The sequence below is a fragment of the Salvelinus fontinalis genome, chromosome 1 (assembly GCF_029448725.1).
Source record: "Salvelinus fontinalis isolate EN_2023a chromosome 1, ASM2944872v1, whole genome shotgun sequence".
NCBI lineage: Eukaryota > Metazoa > Chordata > Actinopteri > Salmoniformes > Salmonidae > Salvelinus > Salvelinus fontinalis.
In genome coordinates, this window is record NC_074665.1 from 6,256,269 (window position 1) to 6,281,285 (window position 25,017).

General features: G+C 39.0%; 1 protein-coding gene across 2 annotated transcripts in view; it reads left to right on the forward strand.

Annotated features, from left to right (window-relative positions):
- The window catches only part of LOC129867891 (zinc finger MIZ domain-containing protein 1-like), a 470,202-nt gene that overhangs the window by 287,784 nt on the left and 157,401 nt on the right, over positions 1-25,017 (forward strand). For both annotated transcript variants that reach the window (XM_055941400.1, XM_055941484.1), the window contains exon 4: positions 21,727-21,840. In XM_055941400.1, the coding sequence (XP_055797375.1) occupies positions 21,727-21,840 (114 nt within the window). The remainder of the gene's footprint in view (positions 1-21,726; positions 21,841-25,017) is intronic.

Sequence of the window (25,017 nt, forward strand, 5' to 3'; positions counted from 1 at the left end):
CATACCCAAGACGACTCAAAGCTGACACAGACATACCCAAGATGACTCAAAGCTGATACAGACATACCCAAGACGACTCAAAGCTGGTACAGACATACCCAAAACGACTCAAATCTGATACAGACATACCCAAAACGACTCAAATCTGATACAGACATACCCACGACGACTCAAAGCTGATTCAGACATACCCAAGACGACTCAAAGCTGATACAGACATACCCAAAACGACTCAAAGCTGGTACAGACATACCCAAGACGACTCAAAGCTGATTCAGACATACCCAAGACGACTCAAAGCTGATTCAGACATACCCAAGACGACTCAAAGCTGATTCAGACATACCCAAGACGACTCAAAGCTGCAACCGCTGCTGAAGGTGCTTCTACAAAGTATTGATTCAGGGGTGTGAATACTAAATGAGATATTTCTGTATTTCAATTTCAAATTAAGAAAACAAGTTTTCACATTGTCATTATGGGGTATTCTCATCACGTGCACTTTCATCATAATGTATTTAATCTGTAGCCTAATAAACGGCATGGTTTCCTGAGTTCTCGTGGGACGACCACACAACATATCATGTCATGACTTAAAGTTTACTTCCATATGATAGCTATTATATATATAGCCTCCCGGGTGGCGCAGTGGTCTAGGGCACTGCATCGCAGTGCTAGCTGCGCCACCAGAGTCTCTGGGTTCGCGCCCAGGCTCTGTCGCAGCCGGCCGCAACCGGGAGGTCCGTGGGGCGACGCACAATTGGCATAAGGTCGTCTGGGTTAGGGAGGGTTTGGCCGGTAGGGATATCCTTGTCTCAGTATGTAAAATGTAATAAAATGTATGCACTCTACTGTAAGTCGCTCTGGATAAGAGCGTCTGCTAAATGACTAAAATGTAAATGATATATATTTTTACACAAGTTGTTATGAAGAGTAATAGATAAAGTTGTTATGAAGGGTAATAGATGAGATGTTATGAAGGGTAATAGATGAGATGTTATGAAGGGTAATAGACGAGATGTTGTGAAGGGTAATATATGAGATGTTGTTATGAAGGGTAATAGATGAGATGTTGTTATGAAGGGTAATAGATGAGATGTTGTTATGAAGGGTAATAGACGAGATGTTGTTATGAAGGGTAATAGACGAGATATGAAGGGTAATATATGAGATGTTGATATGAAGGGTAATAGACGAGATGTTGTGAAGGGTAATAGATGAGATGTTGTTATGAAGGGTAATAGATGAGATGTTGTTATGAAGGGTAATAGATGAGATGTTGTTATGAAGGGTAATAGACGAGATGTTGTTATGAAGGGTAATAGACGAGATATGAAGGGTAATATATGAGATGTTGATATGAAGGGTAATAGACGAGATATGAAGGGTAATAGATGAGATGTTGATATGAAGGGTAATAGACGAGATATGAAGGGTAATATATGAGATGTTGATATGAAGGGTAATAGACGAGATATGAAGGGTAATAGATGAGATGTTGATATGAAGGGTAATAGACGAGATATGAAGGGTAATATATGAGATGTTATGAAGGGTAATAGACAAGATGTTGTTATGAAGGGTAATAGACGAGATATGAAGGGTAATATATGAGATGTTATGAAGGGTAATAGACAAGATGTTGTTATGAAGGGTAATAGATGAGATGTTATGAAGGGTAATAGACGAGATGTTGATATGAAGGGTAATAGATGAGATGTTGTTATGAAGGGTAATAGATGAGATGTTATGAAGGGTAATAGACGAGATGTTGTTATGAAGGGTAATAGATGAGATGTTATGAAGGGTAATAGATTTGATGTTATGAAGGGTAATAGACGAGATGTTATGAAGGGTAATAGACGAGATGTTGATATGAAGGGTAATAGATGAGATGTTGTTATGAAGGGTAATAGATGAGATGTTATGAAGTTTAATATATGAGATGTTATGAAGGGTAATAGACGAGATGTTGATATGAAGGGTAATAGATGAGATGTTGTTATGAAGGGTAATAGATGAGATGTTGTTATGAAGGGTAATAGATGAGATGTTGTTATGAAGGGTAATAGATGAGATGTTGTTATGAAGGGTAATAGATGAGATGTTATGAAGGGTAATAGATGAGATGTTATGAAGGGTAATAGATGAGATATGAAGGGTAATAGATGAGATGTTGTTATGAAGGGTAATATATGAGATGTTGTTATGAAGGGTAATATATGAGATGTTGTTATGAAGGGTAATATATGAGATATGAAGGGTAATAGATGAGATGTTGATATGAAGGGTAATATGAGATGTTGTTATGAAGGGTAATATATGAGATGTTGTTATGAAGGGTATTAGATGAGATGTTATGAAGGGTAATAGATGAGATGTTATGAAGGGTAATATATGAGATGTTATGAAGGGTAATAGATGAGATGTTGTTATGAAGGGTAATAGACGAGATATGAAGGGTAATAGATGAGATGTTGATATGAAGGGTAATAGATGAGATGTTGCTATGAAGGGTAATAGATGAGATGTTATGAAGGGTAATAGACGAGATGTTGTTATGAAGGGTAATAGACGAGATATGAAGGGTAATATATGAGATGTTGATATGAAGGGTAATAGACGAGATATGAAGGGTAATAGATGAGATGTTGATATGAAGGGTAATAGACGAGATATGAAGGGTAATATATGAGATGTTGATATGAAGGGTAATAGACGAGATATGAAGGGTAATAGATGAGATATTGATATGAAGGGTAATAGACGAGATATGAAGGGTAATATATGAGATGTTATGAAGGGTAATAGACAAGATGTTGTTATGAAGGGTAATAGACGAGATATGAAGGGTAATATATGAGATGTTATGAAGGGTAATAGACAAGATGTTGTTATGAAGGGTAATAGATGACATTTTATGAATGGGTTATAGTTGAGATGTTGTTATGGAGGGTAATAGATGAGATGTTATGAAGGGTAATAGACAAGATGTTGTTATGAAGGGTAATAGATGACATGTTATGAATGGGTTATAGTTGAGATGTTGTTATGGAGGGTAATAGATGACATGTTATGAAGGGTAATATATGAGATGTTATGAAGGGTAATAGATGAGATGTTGATATGAAGGGTAATAGATGAGATGTTGTTATGAAGGGTAATAGATGAGATGTTATGAAGGGTAATAGACGAGATGTTGTTATGAAGGGTAATAGATGAGATGTTATGAAGGGTAATAGATTTGATGTTATGAAGGGTAATAGACGAGATGTTATGAAGGGTAATAGACGAGATGTTATGAAGGGTAATAGACGAGATGTTATGAAGTTTAATATATGAGATGTTATGAAGGGTAATAGACGAGATGTTGATATGAAGGGTAATAGATGAGATGTTGTTATGAAGGGTAATAGATGAGATGTTGTTATGAAGGGTAATAGATGAGATGTTGTTATGAAGGGTAATAGATGAGATGTTGTTATGAAGGGTAATAGATGAGATGTTATGAAGGGTAATAGATGAGATGTTATGAAGGGTAATAGATGAGATATGAAGGGTAATAGATGAGATGTTGTTATGAAGGGTAATATATGAGATGTTGTTATGAAGGGTAATATATGAGATGTTGTTATGAAGGGTAATATATGAGATGTTGTTATGAAGGGTATTAGATGAGATGTTATGAAGGGTAATAGATGAGATGTTATGAAGGGTAATATATGAGATGTTATGAAGGGTAATAGATGAGATGTTGTTATGAAGGGTAATAGACGAGATATGAAGGGTAATAGATGAGATGTTGATATGAAGGGTAATAGATGAGATGTTGCTATGAAGGGTAATAGATGAGATGTTATGAAGGGTAATAGATGAGATGTTGATATGAAGGGTAATAGATGAGATGTTGTTATGAAGGGTAATAGATGAGATGTTATGAAGGGTAATAGATGAGATGTTGTTATGAAGGGGTAATAGATGGGATGTTATGAAGGGGTAATAGATGGGATGTTATGAAGGGTAATAGACGAGATATTGTTATGAAGGGTAATAGATGGGATGTTATGAAGGGTAATAGATGAGATGTTATGAAGGGTAATAGATGAGATGTTATGAAGGGTAATAAATGAGATGTTGTTATGAAGGGTAATATATGAGATGTTATGAAGGGTAATAGATGAGATGTTATGAATCGGTAATATATGAAATGCTGTTATGAAGGGTAATATATGAGATGTTATGAAGGGTAATAGATGAAATGTTATGAAGGGTAATAGACGAGATGTTGTTAAGAAGGGTAATAGACGAGATGTTGTTAAGAAGGGTAATAGATGAGATGTTGTTATGAAGGGTAATAGATGAGATGTTATGAAGGGTAATAGATGAGATGTTATGAATCGGTAATATATGAAATGCTGTTATGAAGGGTAATAGATGAGATGTTGTTATGAAGGGTAATAGATGAGATGTTATGAAGGGGTAATAGACGAGATGTTATGAAGGGTAATAGATGAGTTGTTATGAAGGGTAATAGATGAGATGTTGTTATGAAGGGTAATAGATGAGATGTTGATATGAAGGGTAATAGATGAGATGTTATGAAGGGTAATAGATGAGATGTTATGAAGGGTAATAGATGAGATGTTATGAAGGGTAATAGATGAGATGTTGTTATGAAGGGTAATAGATGAGATGTTATGAAGGGTAATAGACGAGATATGAAGGGTAATATATGAGATGTTATGAAGGGTAATAGACAAGATGTTGTTATGAAGGGTAATAGATGACATTTTATGAATGGGTTATAGTTGAGATGTTGTTATGGAGGGTAATAGATGAGATGTTATGAAGGGTAATAGACAAGATGTTGTTATGAAGGGTAATAGATGACATGTTATGAATGGGTTATAGTTGAGATGTTGTTATGGAGGGTAATAGATGACATGTTATGAAGGGTAATATATGAGATGTTATGAAGGGTAATAGACGAGATGTTGATATGAAGGGTAATAGATGAGATGTTGTTATGAAGGGTAATAGATGAGATGTTATGAAGGGTAATAGACGAGATGTTGTTATGAAGGGTAATAGATGAGATGTTATGAAGGGTAATAGATTTGATGTTATGAAGGGTAATAGACAAGATGTTATGAAGGGTAATAGACGAGATGTTGATATGAAGGGTAATAGATGAGATGTTGTTATGAAGGGTAATAGATGAGATGTTATGAAGTTTAATATATGAGATGTTATGAAGGGTAATAGACGAGATGTTGATATGAAGGGTAATAGATGAGATGTTGTTATGAAGGGTAATAGATGAGATGTTGTTATGAAGGGTAATAGATGAGATGTTGTTATGAAGGGTAATAGATGAGATGTTGTTATGAAGGGTAATAGATGAGATGTTATGAAGGGTAATAGATGAGATGTTATGAAGGGTAATAGATGAGATATGAAGGGTAATAGATGAGATGTTGTTATGAAGGGTAATATATGAGATGTTGTTATGAAGGGTAATATATGAGATGTTGTTATGAAGGGTAATATATGAGATATGAAGGGTAATAGATGAGATGTTGATATGAAGGGTAATATGAGATGTTGTTATGAAGGGTAATATATGAGATGTTGTTATGAAGGGTATTAGATGAGATGTTATGAAGGGTAATAGATGAGATGTTATGAAGGGTAATATATGAGATGTTATGAAGGGTAATAGATGAGATGTTGTTATGAAGGGTAATAGACGAGATATGAAGGGTAATAGATGAGATGTTGATATGAAGGGTAATAGATGAGATGTTGCTATGAAGGGTAATAGATGAGATGTTATGAAGGGTAATAGACGAGATGTTGTTATGAAGGGTAATAGACGAGATATGAAGGGTAATATATGAGATGTTGATATGAAGGGTAATAGACGAGATATGAAGGGTAATAGATGAGATGTTGATATGAAGGGTAATAGACGAGATATGAAGGGTAATATATGAGATGTTGATATGAAGGGTAATAGACGAGATATGAAGGGTAATAGATGAGATGTTGATATGAAGGGTAATAGACGAGATATGAAGGGTAATATATGAGATGTTATGAAGGGTAATAGACAAGATGTTGTTATGAAGGGTAATAGACGAGATATGAAGGGTAATATATGAGATGTTATTAAGGGTAATAGACAAGATGTTGTTATGAAGGGTAATAGATGACATTTTATGAATGGGTTATAGTTGAGATGTTGTTATGGAGGGTAATAGATGAGATGTTATGAAGGGTAATAGACAAGATGTTGTTATGAAGGGTAATAGATGACATGTTATGAATGGGTTATAGTTGAGATGTTGTTATGGAGGGTAATAGATGACATGTTATGAAGGGTAATATATGAGATGTTATGAAGGGTAATAGACGAGATGTTGATATGAAGGGTAATAGATGAGATGTTGTTATGAAGGGTAATAGATGAGATGTTATGAAGGGTAATAGACGAGATGTTGTTATGAAGGGTAATAGATGAGATGTTATGAAGGGTAATAGATTTGATGTTATGAAGGGTAATAGACGAGATGTTATGAAGGGTAATAGACGAGATGTTGTTATGAAGGGTAATAGACGAGATGTTATGAAGTTTAATATATGAGATGTTATGAAGGGTAATAGACGAGATGTTGATATGAAGGGTAATAGATGAGATGTTGTTATGAAGGGTAATAGATGAGATGTTGTTATGAAGGGTAATAGATGAGATGTTGTTATGAAGGGTAATAGATGAGATGTTGTTATGAAGGGTAATAGATGAGATGTTATGAAGGGTAATAGATGAGATGTTATGAAGGGTAATAGATGAGATATGAAGGGTAATAGATGAGATGTTGTTATGAAGGGTAATATATGAGATGTTGTTATGAAGGGTAATATATGAGATGTTGTTATGAAGGGTAATATATGAGATATGAAGGGTAATAGATGAGATGTTGATATGAAGGGTAATATGAGATGTTGTTATGAAGGGTAATATATGAGATGTTGTTATGAAGGGTATTAGATGAGATGTTATGAAGGGTAATAGATGAGATGTTATGAAGGGTAATATATGAGATGTTATGAAGGGTAATAGATGAGATGTTGTTATGAAGGGTAATAGACGAGATATGAAGGGTAATAGATGAGATGTTGATATGAAGGGTAATAGATGAGATGTTGCTATGAAGGGTAATAGATGAGATGTTATGAAGGGTAATAGATGAGATGTTGATATGAAGGGTAATAGATGAGATGTTGTTATGAAGGGTAATAGATGAGATGTTATGAAGGGTAATAGACGAGATGTTGATATGAAGGGTAATAGATGAGATGTTGTTATGAAGGGTAATATATGAGATGTTATGAAGGGTAATAGATGAGATGTTATGAAGGGTAATATATGAGATGTTATGAAGGGTAATATATGAGATGTTATGAAGGGTAATAGATGAGATGTTGTTATGAAGGGTAATAGATGAGATGTTGATATGAAGGGTAATAGATGAGATGTTATGAAGGGTAATAGATGAGATGTTATGAAGGGTAATAGATGAGATGTTGATATGAAGGGTAATAGATGAGATGTTGTTATGAAGGGTAATAGATGAGATGTTGATATGAAGGGTAATAGATGAGATGTTATGAAGGGTAATAGATGAGATGTTATGAAGGGTAATAGACGAGATGTTGATATGAAGGGTAATAGATGAGATGTTTCTATGAAGGGGTAATAGATGAGATGTTATGAAGGGTAATAGACGAGATGTTGTTATGAAGGGTAATAGATGGGATGTTATGAAGGGTAATAGATGAGATGTTATGAAGGGTAATAGACGAGATGTTGATATGAAGGGTAATAGATGAGATGTTGTTATGAAGGGGTAATAGATGGGATGTTATGAAGGGTAATAGATGGGATGTTATGAAGGGTAATAGACGAGATGTTGTTATGAAGGGTAATAGATGAGATGTTGTTTGGAAGGGGTAATAGATGGGATGTTATGAAGGGGTAATAGATGGGATGTTATGAAGGGTAATAGACGAGATATTGTTATGAAGGGTAATAGATGGGATGTTATGAAGGGTAATAGATGAGATGTTATGAAGGGTAATAGATGAGATGTTATGAAGGGTAATAAATGAGATGTTGTTATGAAGGGTAATATATGAGATGTTATGAAGGGTAATAGATGAGATGTTATGAATCGGTAATATATGAAATGCTGTTATGAAGGGTAATATATGAGATGTTATGAAGGGTAATAGATGAAATGTTATGAAGGGTAATAGACGAGATGTTGTTAAGAAGGGTAATAGACGAGATGTTGTTAAGAAGGGTAATAGATGAGATGTTGTTATGAAGGGTAATAGATGAGATGTTATGAAGGGTAATAGATGAGATGTTATGAATCGGTAATATATGAAATGCTGTTATGAAGGGTAATAGATGAGATGTTGTTATGAAGGGTAATAGATGAGATGTTATGAAGGGTAATAGATGAGATGTTGTTATGAAGGGTAATAGATGAGATGTTGTTATGAAGGGTAATAGATGAGATGTTATGAAGGGTAATAGATGAGATGTTATGAAGGGTAATATATGAGATGTTATGAAGGGTAATAGATGAGATGTTATGAAGGGTAATAGATGAGATGTTGTTATGAAGGGTAATAGTTGAGATGTTGTTATGAAGGGTAATAGATGAGATGTTGTTATGAAGGGTAATAGATGAGATGTTATGAAGGGTAATAGTTGAGATGTTGTTATGAAGGGTAATAGATGAGATGTTATGAAGGGTAATAGTTGAGATGTTGTTATGAAGGGTAATAGACGAGATGCTGTTATGAAGGGTAATATATGAAATGTTATGAAGGGCAATAGATTAGATGTTGTTATGAAGGGTATTAGATGAGATGTTATGAAGGGTAATAGATGAGATGTTATGAAGGGTAATATATGAGATGTTATGAAGGGTAATAGATGAGATGTTGTTATGAAGGGTAATAGACGAGATATGAAGGGTAATAGATGAGATGTTGATATGAAGGGTAATAGATGAGATGTTGCTATGAAGGGTAATAGATGAGATGTTATGAAGGGTAATAGACGAGATGTTGTTATGAAGGGTAATAGACGAGATATGAAGGGTAATATATGAGATGTTGATATGAAGGGTAATAGACGAGATATGAAGGGTAATAGATGAGATGTTGATATGAAGGGTAATAGACGAGATATGAAGGGTAATATATGAGATGTTGATATGAAGGGTAATAGACGAGATATGAAGGGTAATAGATGAGATGTTGATATGAAGGGCAATAGACGAGATTTGAAGGGTAATATATGAGATGTTATGAAGGGTAATAGACAAGATGTTGTTATGAAGGGTAATAGACGAGATATGAAGGGTAATATATGAGATGTTATGAAGGGTAATAGACAAGATGTTGTTATGAAGGGTAATAGATGACATTTTATGAATGGGTTATAGTTGAGATGTTGTTATGGAGGGTAATAGATGAGATGTTATGAAGGGTAATAGACAAGATGTTGTTATGAAGGGTAATAGATGACATGTTATGAATGGGTTATAGTTGAGATGTTGTTATGGAGGGTAATAGATGACATGTTATGAAGGGTAATATATGAGATGTTATGAAGGGTAATAGACGAGATGTTGATATGAAGGGTAATAGATGAGATGTTGTTATGAAGGGTAATAGATGAGATGTTATGAAGGGTAATAGACGAGATGTTGTTATGAAGGGTAATAGATGAGATGTTATGAAGGGTAATAGATTTGATGTTATGAAGGGTAATAGACGAGATGTTATGAAGGGTAATAGACGAGATGTTGATATGAAGGGTAATAGATGAGATGTTGTTATGAAGGGTAATAGATGAGATGTTATGAAGTTTAATATATGAGATGTTATGAAGGGTAATAGACGAGATGTTGATATGAAGGGTAATAGATGAGATGTTGTTATGAAGGGTAATAGATGAGATGTTGTTATGAAGGGTAATAGATGAGATGTTGTTATGAAGGGTAATAGATGAGATGTTGTTATGAAGGGTAATAGATGAGATGTTATGAAGGGTAATAGATGAGATGTTATGAAGGGTAATAGATGAGATATGAAGGGTAATAGATGAGATGTTGTTATGAAGGGTAATATATGAGATGTTGTTATGAAGGGTAATATATGAGATGTTGTTATGAAGGGTAATAGATGAGATGTTATGAAGGGTAATAGATGAGATGTTATGAAGGGTAATAGATGAGATGATGATATGAAGGGTAATAGATGAGATGTTGTTATGAAGGGTACTAGATGAGATGTTGATATGAAGGGTAATAGATGAGATGTTATGAAGGGTAATAGATGAGATGTTATGAAGGGTAAAAGACGAGATGTTGATATGAAGGGTAATAGATGAGAGGTTTCTATGAAGGGGTAATAGATGAGATGTTATGAAGGGTAATAGACGAGATGTTGTTATGAAGGGTAATAGATGGGATGTTATGAAGGGTAATAGATGAGATGTTATGAAGGGTAATAGACGAGATGTTGATATGAAGGGTAATAGATGAGATGTTGTTATGAAGGGGTAATAGATGGGATGTTATGAAGGGTAATAGATGGGATGTTATGAAGGGTAATAGACGAGATGTTGTTATGAAGGGTAATAGATGAGATGTTGTTATGAAGGGGTAATAGATGGGATGTTATGAAGGGGTAATAGATGGGATGTTATGAAGGGTAATAGACGAGATATTGTTATGAAGGGTAATAGATGGGATGTTATGAAGGGTAATAGATGAGATGTTATGAAGGGTAATAGATGAGATGTTATGAAGGGTAATAAATGAGATGTTGTTATGAAGGGTAATATATGAGATGTTATGAAGGGTAATAGATGAGATGTTATGAATCGGTAATATATGAAATGCTGTTATGAAGGGTAATATATGAGATGTTATGAAGGGTAATAGATGAAATGTTATGAAGGGTAATAGACGAGATGTTGTTAAGAAGGGTAATAGACGAGATGTTGTTAAGAAGGGTAATAGATGAGATGTTGTTATGAAGGGTAATAGATGAGATGTTATGAAGGGTAATAGATGAGATGTTATGAATCGGTAATATATGAAATGCTGTTATGAAGGGTAATAGATGAGATGTTGTTATGAAGGGTAATAGATGAGATGTTATGAAGGGGTAATAGACGAGATGTTATGAAGGGTAATAGATGAGATGTTATGAAGGGTAATAGATGAGATGTTGTTATGAAGGGGTAATAGATGAGATGTTATGAAGGGTAATAGACGAGATATGAAGGGTAATAGATGAGATGTTGATATGAAGGGTAATATATGAGATGTTATGAAGGGTAATAGATGAGATGTTGTTATGAAGGGTAATAGATGAGATGTTATGAAGGGTAATAGATGCGATGTTATGAAGGGTAATAGATGAGATGTTGTTATGAAGGGTAATAGATGAGATGTTATGAAGGGTAATAGATGAGATGTTATGAAGGGTAATAGATGAGATGTTATGAAGGGTAATAGATGAGATGTTATGAAGGGTAATAGATGAGATGTTGTTATGAAGGGTAATAGTTGAGATGTTGTTATGAAGGGTAATAGATGAGATGTTGTTATGAAGGGTAATAGATGAGATGTTATGAAGGGTAATAGTTGAGATGTTGTTATGAAGGGTAATAGATGAGATGTTATGAAGGGTAATAGTTGAGATGTTGTTATGAAGGGTAATAGACGAGATGCTGTTATGAAGGGTAATATATGAAATGTTATGAAGGGTAATAGATTAGATGTTGTTATGAAGGGTAATAGACGAGATGTTGTTATGAAGGGTAATAGACGAGATGTTGTTATGAAGGGTAATAGATGAGATGTTATGAAGGGTAATAGATGAGATGTTATGAAGGGTAATATATGAGATGTTATGAAGGGTAATAGACGAGATGTTATGAAGGGTAATAGATGAGATGTTATGAAGCGTAATAGACGAGATGTTGTTATGAAGGGTAATAGACGAGATGTTGATATGAAGGGTAATAGATGAGATGTTTTTATGAAGGGGTAATAGATGAGATGTTGTTATGAAGGGTAATAGATGAGATGTTATGAAGGGTAATAGACGAGATGTTGTTATGAAGGGTAATAGATGAGATGTTGATATGAAGGGTAATAGACGAGATGTTGTTATGAAGGGTAATAGACGAGATATGAAGGGTAATAGATGAGATGTTGTTATGAAGGGTAATATATGAGATGTTATGAAGGGTAATAGACGAGATATGAAGGGTAATAGTTGAGATGTTGTTATGGAGGGTAATAGACGAGATATGAAGGGTAATAGACGAGATGTTGTTATGAAGGGTAATAGATGAGATGTTATGAAGGGTAATAGACGAGATGTTGATATGAAGGGTAATAGATGAGATGTTATGAAGGGTAATAGACGAGATGTTGTTATGAAGGGTAATAGATGAGATGTTATGAAGGGTAATAGATGAGATGTTATGAATGGATAATAGATGAAATGTTGATTATTAAACCCTTGACACAGTCTAATACACAATAACTTGTCAATCATTCTCTCTTTAAGGCGGCTGCATCCCTCGACATACATGACAGTATCAGCCAGCCTTTCTTTGTGTCTCTCTGTGTTTCTCTGGCTGGTCTGGAGTGTGTTTACATGTTGGAGTACTCTCCCGCCCAGGGGATAGTGGCTATGTCTCTTGGCCACTAGTTAGGCTTGATTGGTGGGTTTTGGCTGGAGAAGAGGGAACATCTGCGAAGTGGCAGTGCCAAGCGAGCACAGCAAGAGCAGCAGCCATTAACACACTTGGTGACCAATTGTTCTGAGTGCAAAGAGCAGTAATCACTCCAAGCCACAGTGATAATGATGTTGAGCAGTAATCACTCCAAGCCACAGTGATAATGATGTTGAGCAGTAATCACTCCAAGCCACAGTGATAATGATGTTGAGCAGTAATCACTCCAAGCCACAGTGATAATGATGTTGAGCAGTAATCACTCCAAGCCACAGTGATAATGATGTTGAGCAGTAATCACTCCAAGCCACAGTGATGATGATGTTGAGCAGTAATCACTCCAAGCCACAGTGATAATGATGTTGAGCAGTAATCACTGCAAGCCACAATGATAATGGTGTTTTATTTTTTTACCTCCTTTATACATAACATATCCCTCCAAACAATTCCTCCTTATCTCTATATATATTTATCTTTCTACTTCCCCTCTTCTCCTCCCTCTTTCTCCCTCTTTCTCTTCTCCTCCCTCTTTCTCACTCTTTCTCTTCTCCTCCCTCTCTCTCCTCTCTCCTCTCTCTCTCTCTCGGTACACTGACTGAGTGTGTGTTTATCTTCCAGTCTAATCTATATTTAGCATCTCTGAATGTGAGTTTTTCCAGAGCTGACTCTATCCAACAGCAGGATGCACATTCTCTTAACCCCCTTCACTTACACAGTACACACACAAACACACACACACACACACACACACACACACACACACACACACACACACACACACACACACACACACACACACACACACACACACACACGCACACACGTACACACGTATACACACACACGCACACGTACACACGTATACACACACACACACGTATACACACACACACACACACACACACACACACACACACACACACACACACACACACACACACACACACAGAAAACACACACACACACAGTAAACACACACACACACACCTGCCCCTACCCTGAACAAAGATTTACTCTGCAGGGAAATGGTCTAGGATTCCACATGAAATAAACAAGACTGGCCCTTCATCTGGCCCTTGTCAAACGATGCCTTTTACAAATGGATTTGGAGGCGAATCAAAATGCTGACCTCTACTGCCACCTAAAGAGAAGAAGAAAGACCTTCTGACTGTAACTAGTCTGCTGCTTTTCCCCCCCGTTTCCTGTCTCTTACAGAGGAGAGGATCACGCCTGGGTTTAAATAGTATTAGAAATCATTTCAAATTCTTTATCTGGGCTCGATTGAGCCCGTCTGGCTCAGGTGTACCGATAGAATAGAACTGTAAATCTACAAAGCAAACCCCCGTCCACCTGGCCCTTCGTGCAGGCTTGAGCAAACACCTGATAGTATGGAAAGATGTTGAATACTGACTGAACCCAGGTGTGTGTGGAGGAGATGGAATCAAAGCAAGCAGCTCTGTTCAACATGACGAGCTGTACTATGTGCCTTTTGATGCTGCTGAGCCTGTGCACCGAGTTTCTGATTTGTAACCTGGCAAACACAGCACAAAGGAAGAAGCAGCGTGTGGGTATAATCTCTCAGCAGAAAGGCAATGCACTGCTTCAGAGAGGATAGGAGAGGAGAGATGCCTTATTGGGATTTAATCACATTGAAAATGACATCTGTTGTTTTTTTTAAATTAGCCCTGGATCTCTTAAGTGAGGTGAGACAATGTGGTCGTGTTGTGAGTGACTGACTGTGAGACTGACATAGTGACATTCTCTGCCTGATCTGCTGTTCTCTTTGTCACCTTTAGTCTCTTTGTCACCTGGAGTTGTCCTCCTTTAGTCTCTTTGTCACCTGGAGTTGTCCTCCTTTAGTCTCTGTCACCTGGAGTTGTCCTCCTTTAGTCTCATTGTGACCTGGGGTAGTCCTCCTTTAGTCTCTGTCACCTGGAGTTGTCCTCCTTTAGTCTCTGTCACCTGGAGTTGTCCTCCTTTAGTCTCTGTCAGCTGGAGTTGTCCTCCTTTAGTCTCTGTCAGCTGGAGTTGTCCTCCTTTAGTCTCTGTCAGCTGGAGTTGTCCTCCTTTAGTCTCTGTCACCTGGAGTTGTCCACCTTTAGTCTTTGTCACCTGGAGTTGTCCTCCTTTAGTCTCTTTGTCACCTGGAGTTGTCCTCCTTTAGTCTCTCTGTCACCTGGAGTTGTCCTCCTTTAGTCTCTGTCACCTGGAGTTGTCCTCCTTTAGTCTCTGTCAGCTGGAGTTGTCCTCCTTTAGTCTCTGTCAGCTGGAGTTGTCCTCCTTTAGTCTCTCTGTCACCTGGAGTTGTCCTCCTTTAGTCTCTCTGTCACCTGGAGTTGTCCTCCTTTAGTCTCTCTGTCAGCTGGAGTTGTCCTCCTTTAGTCTCTCTGTCACCTGGAGTTGTCCTCCTTTAGTCTTTGTCACCTGGAGTTGTCCTCCTTTAGTCTCTGTCAGCTGGAGTTGTCCTCCTTTAGTCTCTCTGTCACCTGGAGTTGTCCTCCTTTAGTCTTTGTCACCTGGAGTTGTCCTCCTTTAGTCTCTCTGTCACCTGGAGTTGTCCTCCTTTAGTCTCTGTCACCTGGAGTTGTCCTCCTTTAGTCTCTTTGTCACCTGGAGTTGTCCACCTTTAGTGTCTTTGTCACCTGGAGTTGTCCTCCTTTAGTCTCTGTCACCTGGAGTTGTCCTCCTTTAGTCTCTTTGTCACCTGGAGTTGTCCTCCTTTAGTCTCTCTGTCACCTGGAGTTGTCCTCCTTTAGTCTCTCTGTCACCTGGAGTTGTCCTCCTTTAGTCTCTTTGTCATCTGGAATTGTCCTCCTTTAGTCTCTTTGTCCACCTTTAGTCTCTCTGTCACCTGGAGTTGTCCTCCTTTAGTCTCTTTGTCACCTGGAGTTGTCCTCCTTTAGTCTCTTTGTCACCTGGAGTTGTCCTCCTTTAGTCTCTGTCACCTGGAGTTGTCCTCCTTTAGTCTCTGTCACCTGGAGTTGTCCACCTTTAGTCTCTGTCACCTGGAGTTGTCCTCCTTTAATCTCTGTCACCTGGAGTTGTCCTCCTTTAGTCTCTGTCACCTGGAGTTGTCCTCCTTTAGTCTCTGTCACCTGGAGTTGTCCTCCTTTAGTCTCTGTCACCTGGAGTTGTCCACCTTTAGTCTCTCTGTCACCTGGAGTTGTCCTCCTTTAGTCTCTCTGTCACCTGGAGTTGTCCTCCTTTAGTCTCTTTGTCACCTACATGGTCTGCAGACCAAATGGCACCCTATACACTACATAATGCATTACTTTTACACTACGGGCCCTTGTCAAAAGTAGTGCAGATCACTATATAGGGACTAGGGTTCCAGTCGGGACTCAGATATGCTGTACAGAACCAGAGGAACAACTTTACTGATGTACAGAACCAGAGGAACAACTTTACTGATGTACAGAACCAGAGGAACAGCTTTACTGATGTACAGAACCAGAGGAACAGCTTTACTGATGTACAGAACCAGAGGAACAGCTTTACTGATGTACAGAACCAGAGGAACAGCTTTACTGATGTACAGAACCAGAGGAACAGCTTTACTGATGTACAGAACCAGAGGAACAGCTTTACTGATGTACAGAACCAGAGGAACAGCTTTACTGATGTACAGAACCAGAGGAACAGCTTTACTGATGTACAGAACCAGAGGAACAGCTTTACTGATGTACAGAACCAGAGGAACAGCTTTACTGATGTACAGAACCAGAGGAACAGCTTTACTGATGTACAGAACCAGAGGAACAGCTTTACTGATGTACAGAACCAGAGGAACAGCTTTACTGAGCCTCACTGTCTTAACACAATGTATCACTGCATTAACACAACGTACCACTACATTAACACAATGTACCACTACATTAACACAATGTACATTAACACAATGTCCCACTGCATTAATACAATGTACCACTACATTAACACAATGTACCACTGCATTAATACAATGTACCACTACATTAACACAATGTACCACTACATTAACACAATGTACATTAACACAATGTACCACTGCATTAACACAATGTACCACTGCATCAACACAATGTACCACTGCATCAACACAATGTACCACTGCATTAACACAATGTACCACTACATTAACACAATGTACCACTACATTAACACAATGTACATCAACACAATGTCCCACTGCATTAATACAATGTACCACTGCATCAACACAATGTACCACTGCATCAACACAATGTACCACTGCATCAACACAATGTACCACTGCATCAACACAATGTACCACTGCATCAACACAATGTACCACTGCATTAACACAATGTACCACTACATTAACACAATGTACATTAACACAATGTCCCACTGCATTAACACAATGTACCACTACATTAACACAATGTACATTAATACAATGTACCACTACATTAACACAATGTACCACTACATTAACACAATGTACCACTACATTAACACAATGTACCACTACATCAACACAATGTACCACTACATCAACACAATGTACCACTACATCAACACAATGTACATTAACACAATGTACCACTGCATCAACACAATGTACCACTGCATTAACACAATGTACCACTGCATTAACACAATGTACCACTACATTAACACAATGTACATTAACACAATGTACCACTACATTAACACAATGTACATTAATACAATGTACCACTACATTAACACAATGTACCCCTGCGTCAACACAATGTACATTAACACAATGTACCACTACATTAATACAATGTACCACTACATTAACACAATGTACCCCTGCGTCAACACAATGTACATTAACACAATGTACCACTACATTAATACAATGTACATTAACACAATGTATCACTGCATCAACACAATGTACCACTACATTAACACAATGTACATTAACACAATGTACCACTACATTAACACAATGTACCACTACATTAACACAATGTACCACTACATTAACACAATGTACCACTACATTAACACAATGTACCACTACATTAACACAATGTACCACTACATTAACACAATGTACATTAACACAATGTACCACTACATTAACACAATGTACCACTACATTAACACAATGTACCACTACATTAACACAATGTACATTAACACAATGTCCCACTGCGTCAACACAATGTACATTAACACAATGTACCACTACATTAATACAATGTACCACTACATTAACACAATGTACCCCTGCGTCAACACAATGTACATTAACACAATGTACCACTACATTAATACAATGTACATTAACACAATGTATCACTGCATCAACACAATGTACCACTACATTAACACAATGTACATTAACACAATGTACCACTACATTAACACAATGTACCACTACATTAACACAATGTACCACTACATTAACACAATGTACCACTACATTAACACAATGTACCACTACATTAACACAATGTACCACTACATTAACACAATGTACCACTACATTAACACAATGTACCACTACATTAACACAATGTACCACTGCATTAACACAATGTACCACTACATCAACACAATGTACCACTACATTAACACAATGTACCACTACATTAACACAATGTACCACTGCATTAACACAATGTACCACTGCATTAACACAATGTACCACTGCATCAACACAATGTCCCACTGCATCAACACAATGTACCACTGCATTAACACAATGTACATTAACACAATGTACCACTGCATTAACACAATGTACCACTACATTAACACAATGTACCACTACATTAACACAATGTACCACTGTATTAACACAATGTACCACTGCGTCAACACAATGTACATTAACACAATGTACCACTACATTAACACAATGTACCACTACATTAATACAATGTACCACTACATTAATACAATGTACCACTGCATTAACACAATGTACCACTGCATCAACACAATGTACCACTACATTAACACAATGTACCACTACATTAACACAATGTACCACTGCATCAACACAATGTACCACTACATTAACACAATGTACCACTGCATTAACACAATGTACCACTGCATTAACACAATGTACCACTGCATTAATACAATGTACATTAACACAATGTACCACTGCATCAACACAATGTACCACTGCATCAACACAATGTACCACTGCATCAACACAATGTACCACTGCATTAACACAATGTACCACTGCATTAACACAATGTACCACTGCATTAACACAATGTACCACTACATTAACACAATGTACCACTGCATTAACACAATGTACCACTGCATTAACACAATGTACCACTACATTAACACAATGTACCACTGCATTAACACAATGTACCACTGCATTAACACAATGTACCACTGCATTAACACAATGTACCACTGCATTAACACAATGTACCACTGCATTAACACAATGTACGACTGCATTAACACAATGTACCACTGCATTAACACAATGTACCACTGCATCAACACAATGTACCACTACATTAACACAACGTACCACTGCATTAACACAATGTCCCACTGCATTAACACAATGTCCCACTGCATTAACACAATGTACCACTGCATTAACACAATGTACGACTGCATTAATACAATATACCACTACATTAACACAATGTACCACTGCATCAACACAATGTACCACTGCATCAACACAATGTACCACTGCATCAACACAATGTCCCACTGCATTAACACAATGTACCACTGCATTAACACAATGTACCATTGCATTAACACAATGTACCACTGCATTAACACAATGTCCCACTGCATTAACACAATGTACATTAACACAATGTACCACTGCATCAACACAATGTACCACTGCATCAACACAATGTACCACTGCATTAACACAATGTACCACTGCATTAACACAATGTACCACTGCATTAACACAATGTCCCACTACATTAACACAATGTCCCACTGCATTAACACAATGTACCACTGCATTAACACAATGTACCACTGCATTAACACAATGTACCACTGCATTAACACAATGTACCACTGCATTAACACAATGTACCACTGCATCAACACAATGTACCACTGCATTAACACAATGTACCACTGCATTAACACAATGTACCACTGCATTAACACAATGTACCACTGCATTAACACAATGTACCACTGCATTAACACAATGTACCACTGCATTAACACAATGTACCACTGTATTAACACAATGTTCTGGGAGAATATTGGATGTGTTCTGCATTCTTTATGTTTATCTCATATGGTGATTAAATATATTAGTAAAAAAAAATGTTTGCATTTAGTGCTTTTCATTGTTTTATTGATTCGGCCCCTGTCATTTTACTGTTACTGTGTCCTTGGTAACACGGACTCTCTCTCTCTCTCTCTCTCTGTGTCTCTGTGTCTCTCTCTCTGTGTCTCTGTCTCTCTCTCTCTCTCTCTCTCTCCCTCTCTCTGTCTCTCTCTCTGTGTCTCTGTCTCTCTCTCTCTCTCTCTCTCTCCCTCTCTCTGTCTCTCTCTCTGTGTCTCTCTCTCTCTCTCTGTCTCTCTCTCTCTCTCTCTCTCTCTGTCTCTCTCTCTCTGTGTCTCTCTGTCTCTCGCTCTCTCTCACTCTCTCTGTGTCTCTCTCTCTCTCTGTCTCTCTCTCTCTCTGTCTCTCTCTCTGTGTCTCTCTGTCTCTCTCTCTCTCTCTCACTCTCTCTGTCTCTCTCTCTCTCTCTGTCTCTCTCTCTCTCTCTTTGTCTCTCTGTCTCTCTTTCTCTGTCTCTCTTCTCTGTCTCTCTCTCTCTGTCTCTCTCTCTCTCTCTCTCTCTCTCTCTCTCTCTCTCTCTCTCTCTCTCTCTCTCTCTCTGTATCTGTCTCTGTCTTTGTCTCTCTGTCTCGGTCTCTCTCTATCTCTCTCTTTCTCTGTCTCTCTCTGTCTCTCTCTCTCTCTCTCTCTGTGTCTCTCTCTCTCTCTCTGTCTCTCTCTCTCTCTCTCTCTCTCTCTCTCTCTCTCTCTCTCTCTCTGTCTCTCTCTCTGTGTCTCTCTCTCTCTCTCTCTCTGTGTCTCTGTGTCTCTCTCTCTGTGTGTCTCTCTCTCTCTCTGTCTCTCTCTCTCTCTCTCTCTCTCTCTCTCTGTCTCTCTCTCTGTGTCTCTCTGTCTCTCTCTCTCTCTCACTCTCTCTGTGTCTCTCTCTGTCTCTCTCTCTCTCTCTCTCTCTGTCTCTCTCTCTGTGTCTCTCTGTCTCTCTCTCTCTCTCTCTCACTCTCTCTGTGTCTCTCTCTCTCTCTGTCTCTCTCTGTCTCTCTCTCTCTCTGTCTCTCTCTCTGTGTCTCTCTGTCTCTCTCTCTCTCACTCTCTCTGTGTCTCTCTCTCTCTCTGTCTCTCTCTCTCTGTCTCTGTCTTTGTCTCTCTGTCTCTCTTTCTCTGTCTCTCTTCTCTCTCTCTCTCTCTCTCTCTCTCTCTCTCTCTCTCTCTCTCTCTCTCTCTCTCTCTCTCTGTATCTGTCTCTGTCTTTGTCTCTCTGTCTCGGTCTCTCTCTATCTCTCTCTTTCTCTGTCTCTCTCTGTCTCTCTGTCTCTCTTCCTCTGTCTCTCTCTCTCTCTGTCTCTCTCTCTCTCCCTCTTTCTCTGTCTCTCTCTCTCTCCCTCTTTTATAGCAGGTTGAATAATATGATGTATGTACGCTATTATTCTATACATTAATCTACATACTATATAACTGCTATAGAATAATATTATAGTATACTATGAAATATTATATTTTCTGGTTACATATAATTATCTAGGTTAAATGCACTAATAATCCGCTCCTGTAACCTCATTGACAAATATGTGTTTGTGACCTTTGACATTTTGTCTGTTATTTGACCCCTAATGACCTTTCCTTTATGTTTGTACTTCCTTTTCTTCCTTAGCACTTACAGAACCCTGCCAATTTCCAAACGGCAGCAACAGAGCTGCTGGACTGGTGCGGTGACCCCCGGGCCTTCCAACGACCCTTTGAGCAGAGCCTGATGGGATGTCTAACGGTAAGATATTAAACGCCAGCGTGGCTGCTGCCCTCTCGTCCCCGTGTGTGTGTGTGTGTGTGTGTGTGTGTGTGTGTGTGTGTGTGTGTGTGTGTGTGTGTGTGTGTGTGTGTGTGTGTGTGTGTGTGTGTGTGTGTGTGTGTGTGTGTGTGTGTGTACAGTGCACGATGACACCTCAAGGTTCAAGGACAGAGGAGCAGTGTTTAAACAACTCCAGCATTAGAACTCATTGTATCTCCAGAGAGGAGGAAGTGGAGGGACTTGGGGGAGACAGAGAGGAGGAAGTGGAGGGACTTGGGGGAGACAGAGAGGAGGAAGTGGAGGGACTTGGGGGAGACAGAGAGGGGGAAGTGGAGGGACTGGGGGGGAGACAGAGAGGGGGAAGTGGAGGGACTGGGGGGAGACAGAGACGAGGAAGTGGAGGGACTGGGGGGAGACAGAGAGGAGGAAGTGGAGGGACTGGGGGGAGACAGAGAGGAGGAAGTGAAGGGACTGGGGGGAGACAGAGAGGAGGAAGTGGAGGGACTGGGGGGAGACAGAGAGGAGGAAGTGGAGGGACTGGGGGGGAGACAGAGAGGAGGAAGTGGAGGGACTGGGGAGAAGACAGAGAGGAGGAAGTGGAGGGACTGGGGAGAAGACAGAGAGGAGGAAGTGGAGGGACTGGGGAGAAGACAGAGAGGAGGAAGTGGAGGGACTGGGGGGAGACAGAGAGCAGGAAGTGGAGGGACTGGCGAAAGACAGAGAGGAGGAAGTGGAGGGACTGGGGGGAGACAGAGAGGAGGAAGTGGAGGGACTGGGGGGGGACAGAGAGGAGGAAGTGGAGAGACTGGGGGGAGACAGAGAGAAGGAAGTGGAGAGACTGGGGGGAGACAGAGAGGAGGAAGTGGACGGACTGGGGGGAGACAGAGAGAAGGAAGTGGAGAGACTGGGGGGAGACAGAGAGGAGGAAGTGGACGGACTGGGGGGGGACAGAGAGGAGGAAGTGGAGAGACTGGGGGGAGACAGAGAGAAGGAAGTGGAGAGACTGGGGGGAGACAGAGAGGAGGAAGTGGACGGACTGGGGGGAGACAGAGAGGAGGAAGTGGAGAGACTGGGGGGAGACAGAGAGGAGGAAGTGGAGGGACTGGCGAAAGACAGAGAGGAGGAAGGAAAGCACTAGCAGAGGTGACAAAAAGTACCCAACTGTCATACTTGAGTAAAAGTAAAGATACTTTAATAATAGAAAAGGACTCAAGTAAAAGTCTCCCAGTAAAATTCTACTTGAGTAAAAGTATAAAAGTATTTAGTTTTAAATATACTTAAGTATCAAAATCAAATGTAATTACTAAAATATACTTAAAGGGCGGCAGGGTAGCCTAGTGGTTAGAGCGTTGGGCCAGTAACCGAAAGGTTGCTAGATCGAATCCCTGAGCTGACAACGTAAAAGTCTGTCATTCGTCCTCTGAACAAGGCAGTTAACCCACTGTTCCCCGGGAGGCTGTCATTGTAAATAAGAATTTGCTCTTAACTGACCTGCCTAGGTAAAATAAAAAAATTCATTAAAAAGTATCAAAAGTAAAAATATAAGTAATTTGAAATTCCTTATATTACACAAACCAAATGTCATCATTTTCTTGTTTTTTTCATTACCAGGGGCACTGAGGCATCATTTACAAACTAAGCATGTGTATAAAAAAATATATATACATATATACATTTTTAAATAAGCATGTGTTTAGTGAGTCTGTCAGATCAGAGGCAGTAGAGATGACCAGGGGTGTTCTCTTGATAAGTGCGTGAATTAGACCATTTTCCTGTCCTGCTAAGCATTCAAAATGGAACGAGTACTTTTGGGTGTCAGGAAAAATGTATGGAGTAAAAAGTACATTATTTTCTTTAGGAATGTAGTGAAGTAAAAGTTGTCAAAAAAATAAATAGTAAAGTACAGATACTGCCTCCAGATCAGAGGCAGTAGGGATGACCAGGGATGTTCTCTGTTTAGTGACTCTAACAGATCAGAGGCAGTAGGGATGTTCTCTGTTTAGTGACTCTAACAGATCAGAGGCAGTAGGGATGACCAGGGATGTTCTCTGTTTAGTGACTCTAACAGATCAGAGACAGTAGGGATGACCAGGGATGTTCTCTTGATAAGTAAAGTACAGATACTGCCTCCAGATCAGAGGCAGTAGGGATGACCAGGGATGTTCTCTGTTTAGTGATTCCTCCAGATCAGCGGCAGTAGGGATGACCAGGGATGTTCTCTGTTTAGTGACTCTAACAGATCAGAGGCAGTAGGGATGACCAGGGATGTTCTCTGTTTAGTGACTCTAACAGATCAGAGACAGTAGGGATGACCAGGGATGTTCTCTGTTTAGTGACTCTAACAGATCAGAGGCAGTAGGGATGACCAGGGATGTTCTCTGTTTAGTGACTCTAACAGATCAGAGGCAGTAGGGATGACCAGGGATGTTCTCTGTTTAGTGACTCTAACAGATCAGAGGCAGTAGGGATGACCAGTGATGTTCTCTGTTTAGTGAGTCCTCCAGATCAGAGGCAGTAGGGTTGACCAGGGATGTTCTCTGGATAAGTAAAGTACAGATACTGCCTCCAGATCAGAGGCAGTAGGGATGACCAGGGATGTTCTCTGTTTAGTGATTCCTCCAGATCAGCGGCAGTAGGGATGACCAGGGATGTTCTCTGTTTAGTGACTCTAACAGATCAGAGGCAGTAGGGATGACCAGGGATGTTCTCTGTTTAGTGACTCTAACAGATCAGAGACAGTAGGGATGACCAGGGATGTTCTCTGTTTAGTGACTCTAACAGATCAGAGGCAGTAGGGATGACCAGGGATGTTCTCTGTTTAGTGACTCTAACAGATCAGAGACAGTAGGGATGACCAGGGATGTTCTCTTGATAAGTAAAGTACAGATACTGCCTCCAGATCAGAGGCAGTAGGGATGACCAGGGATGTTCTCTGTTTAGTGACTCTAACAGATCAGAGGCAGTAGGGATGACCAGGGATGTTCTCTGTTTAGTGACTCTAACAGATCAGAGGCAGTAGGGATGACCAGGGATGTTCTCTGGATAAGTAAAGTACAGATACTGCCTCCAGATCAGATAGATAAGACAGATAAACCCCCCAAAAAACAACTTAAGTAGTATTTTTACTGAAGTACTTTACGCCACTGGTCACTAGGA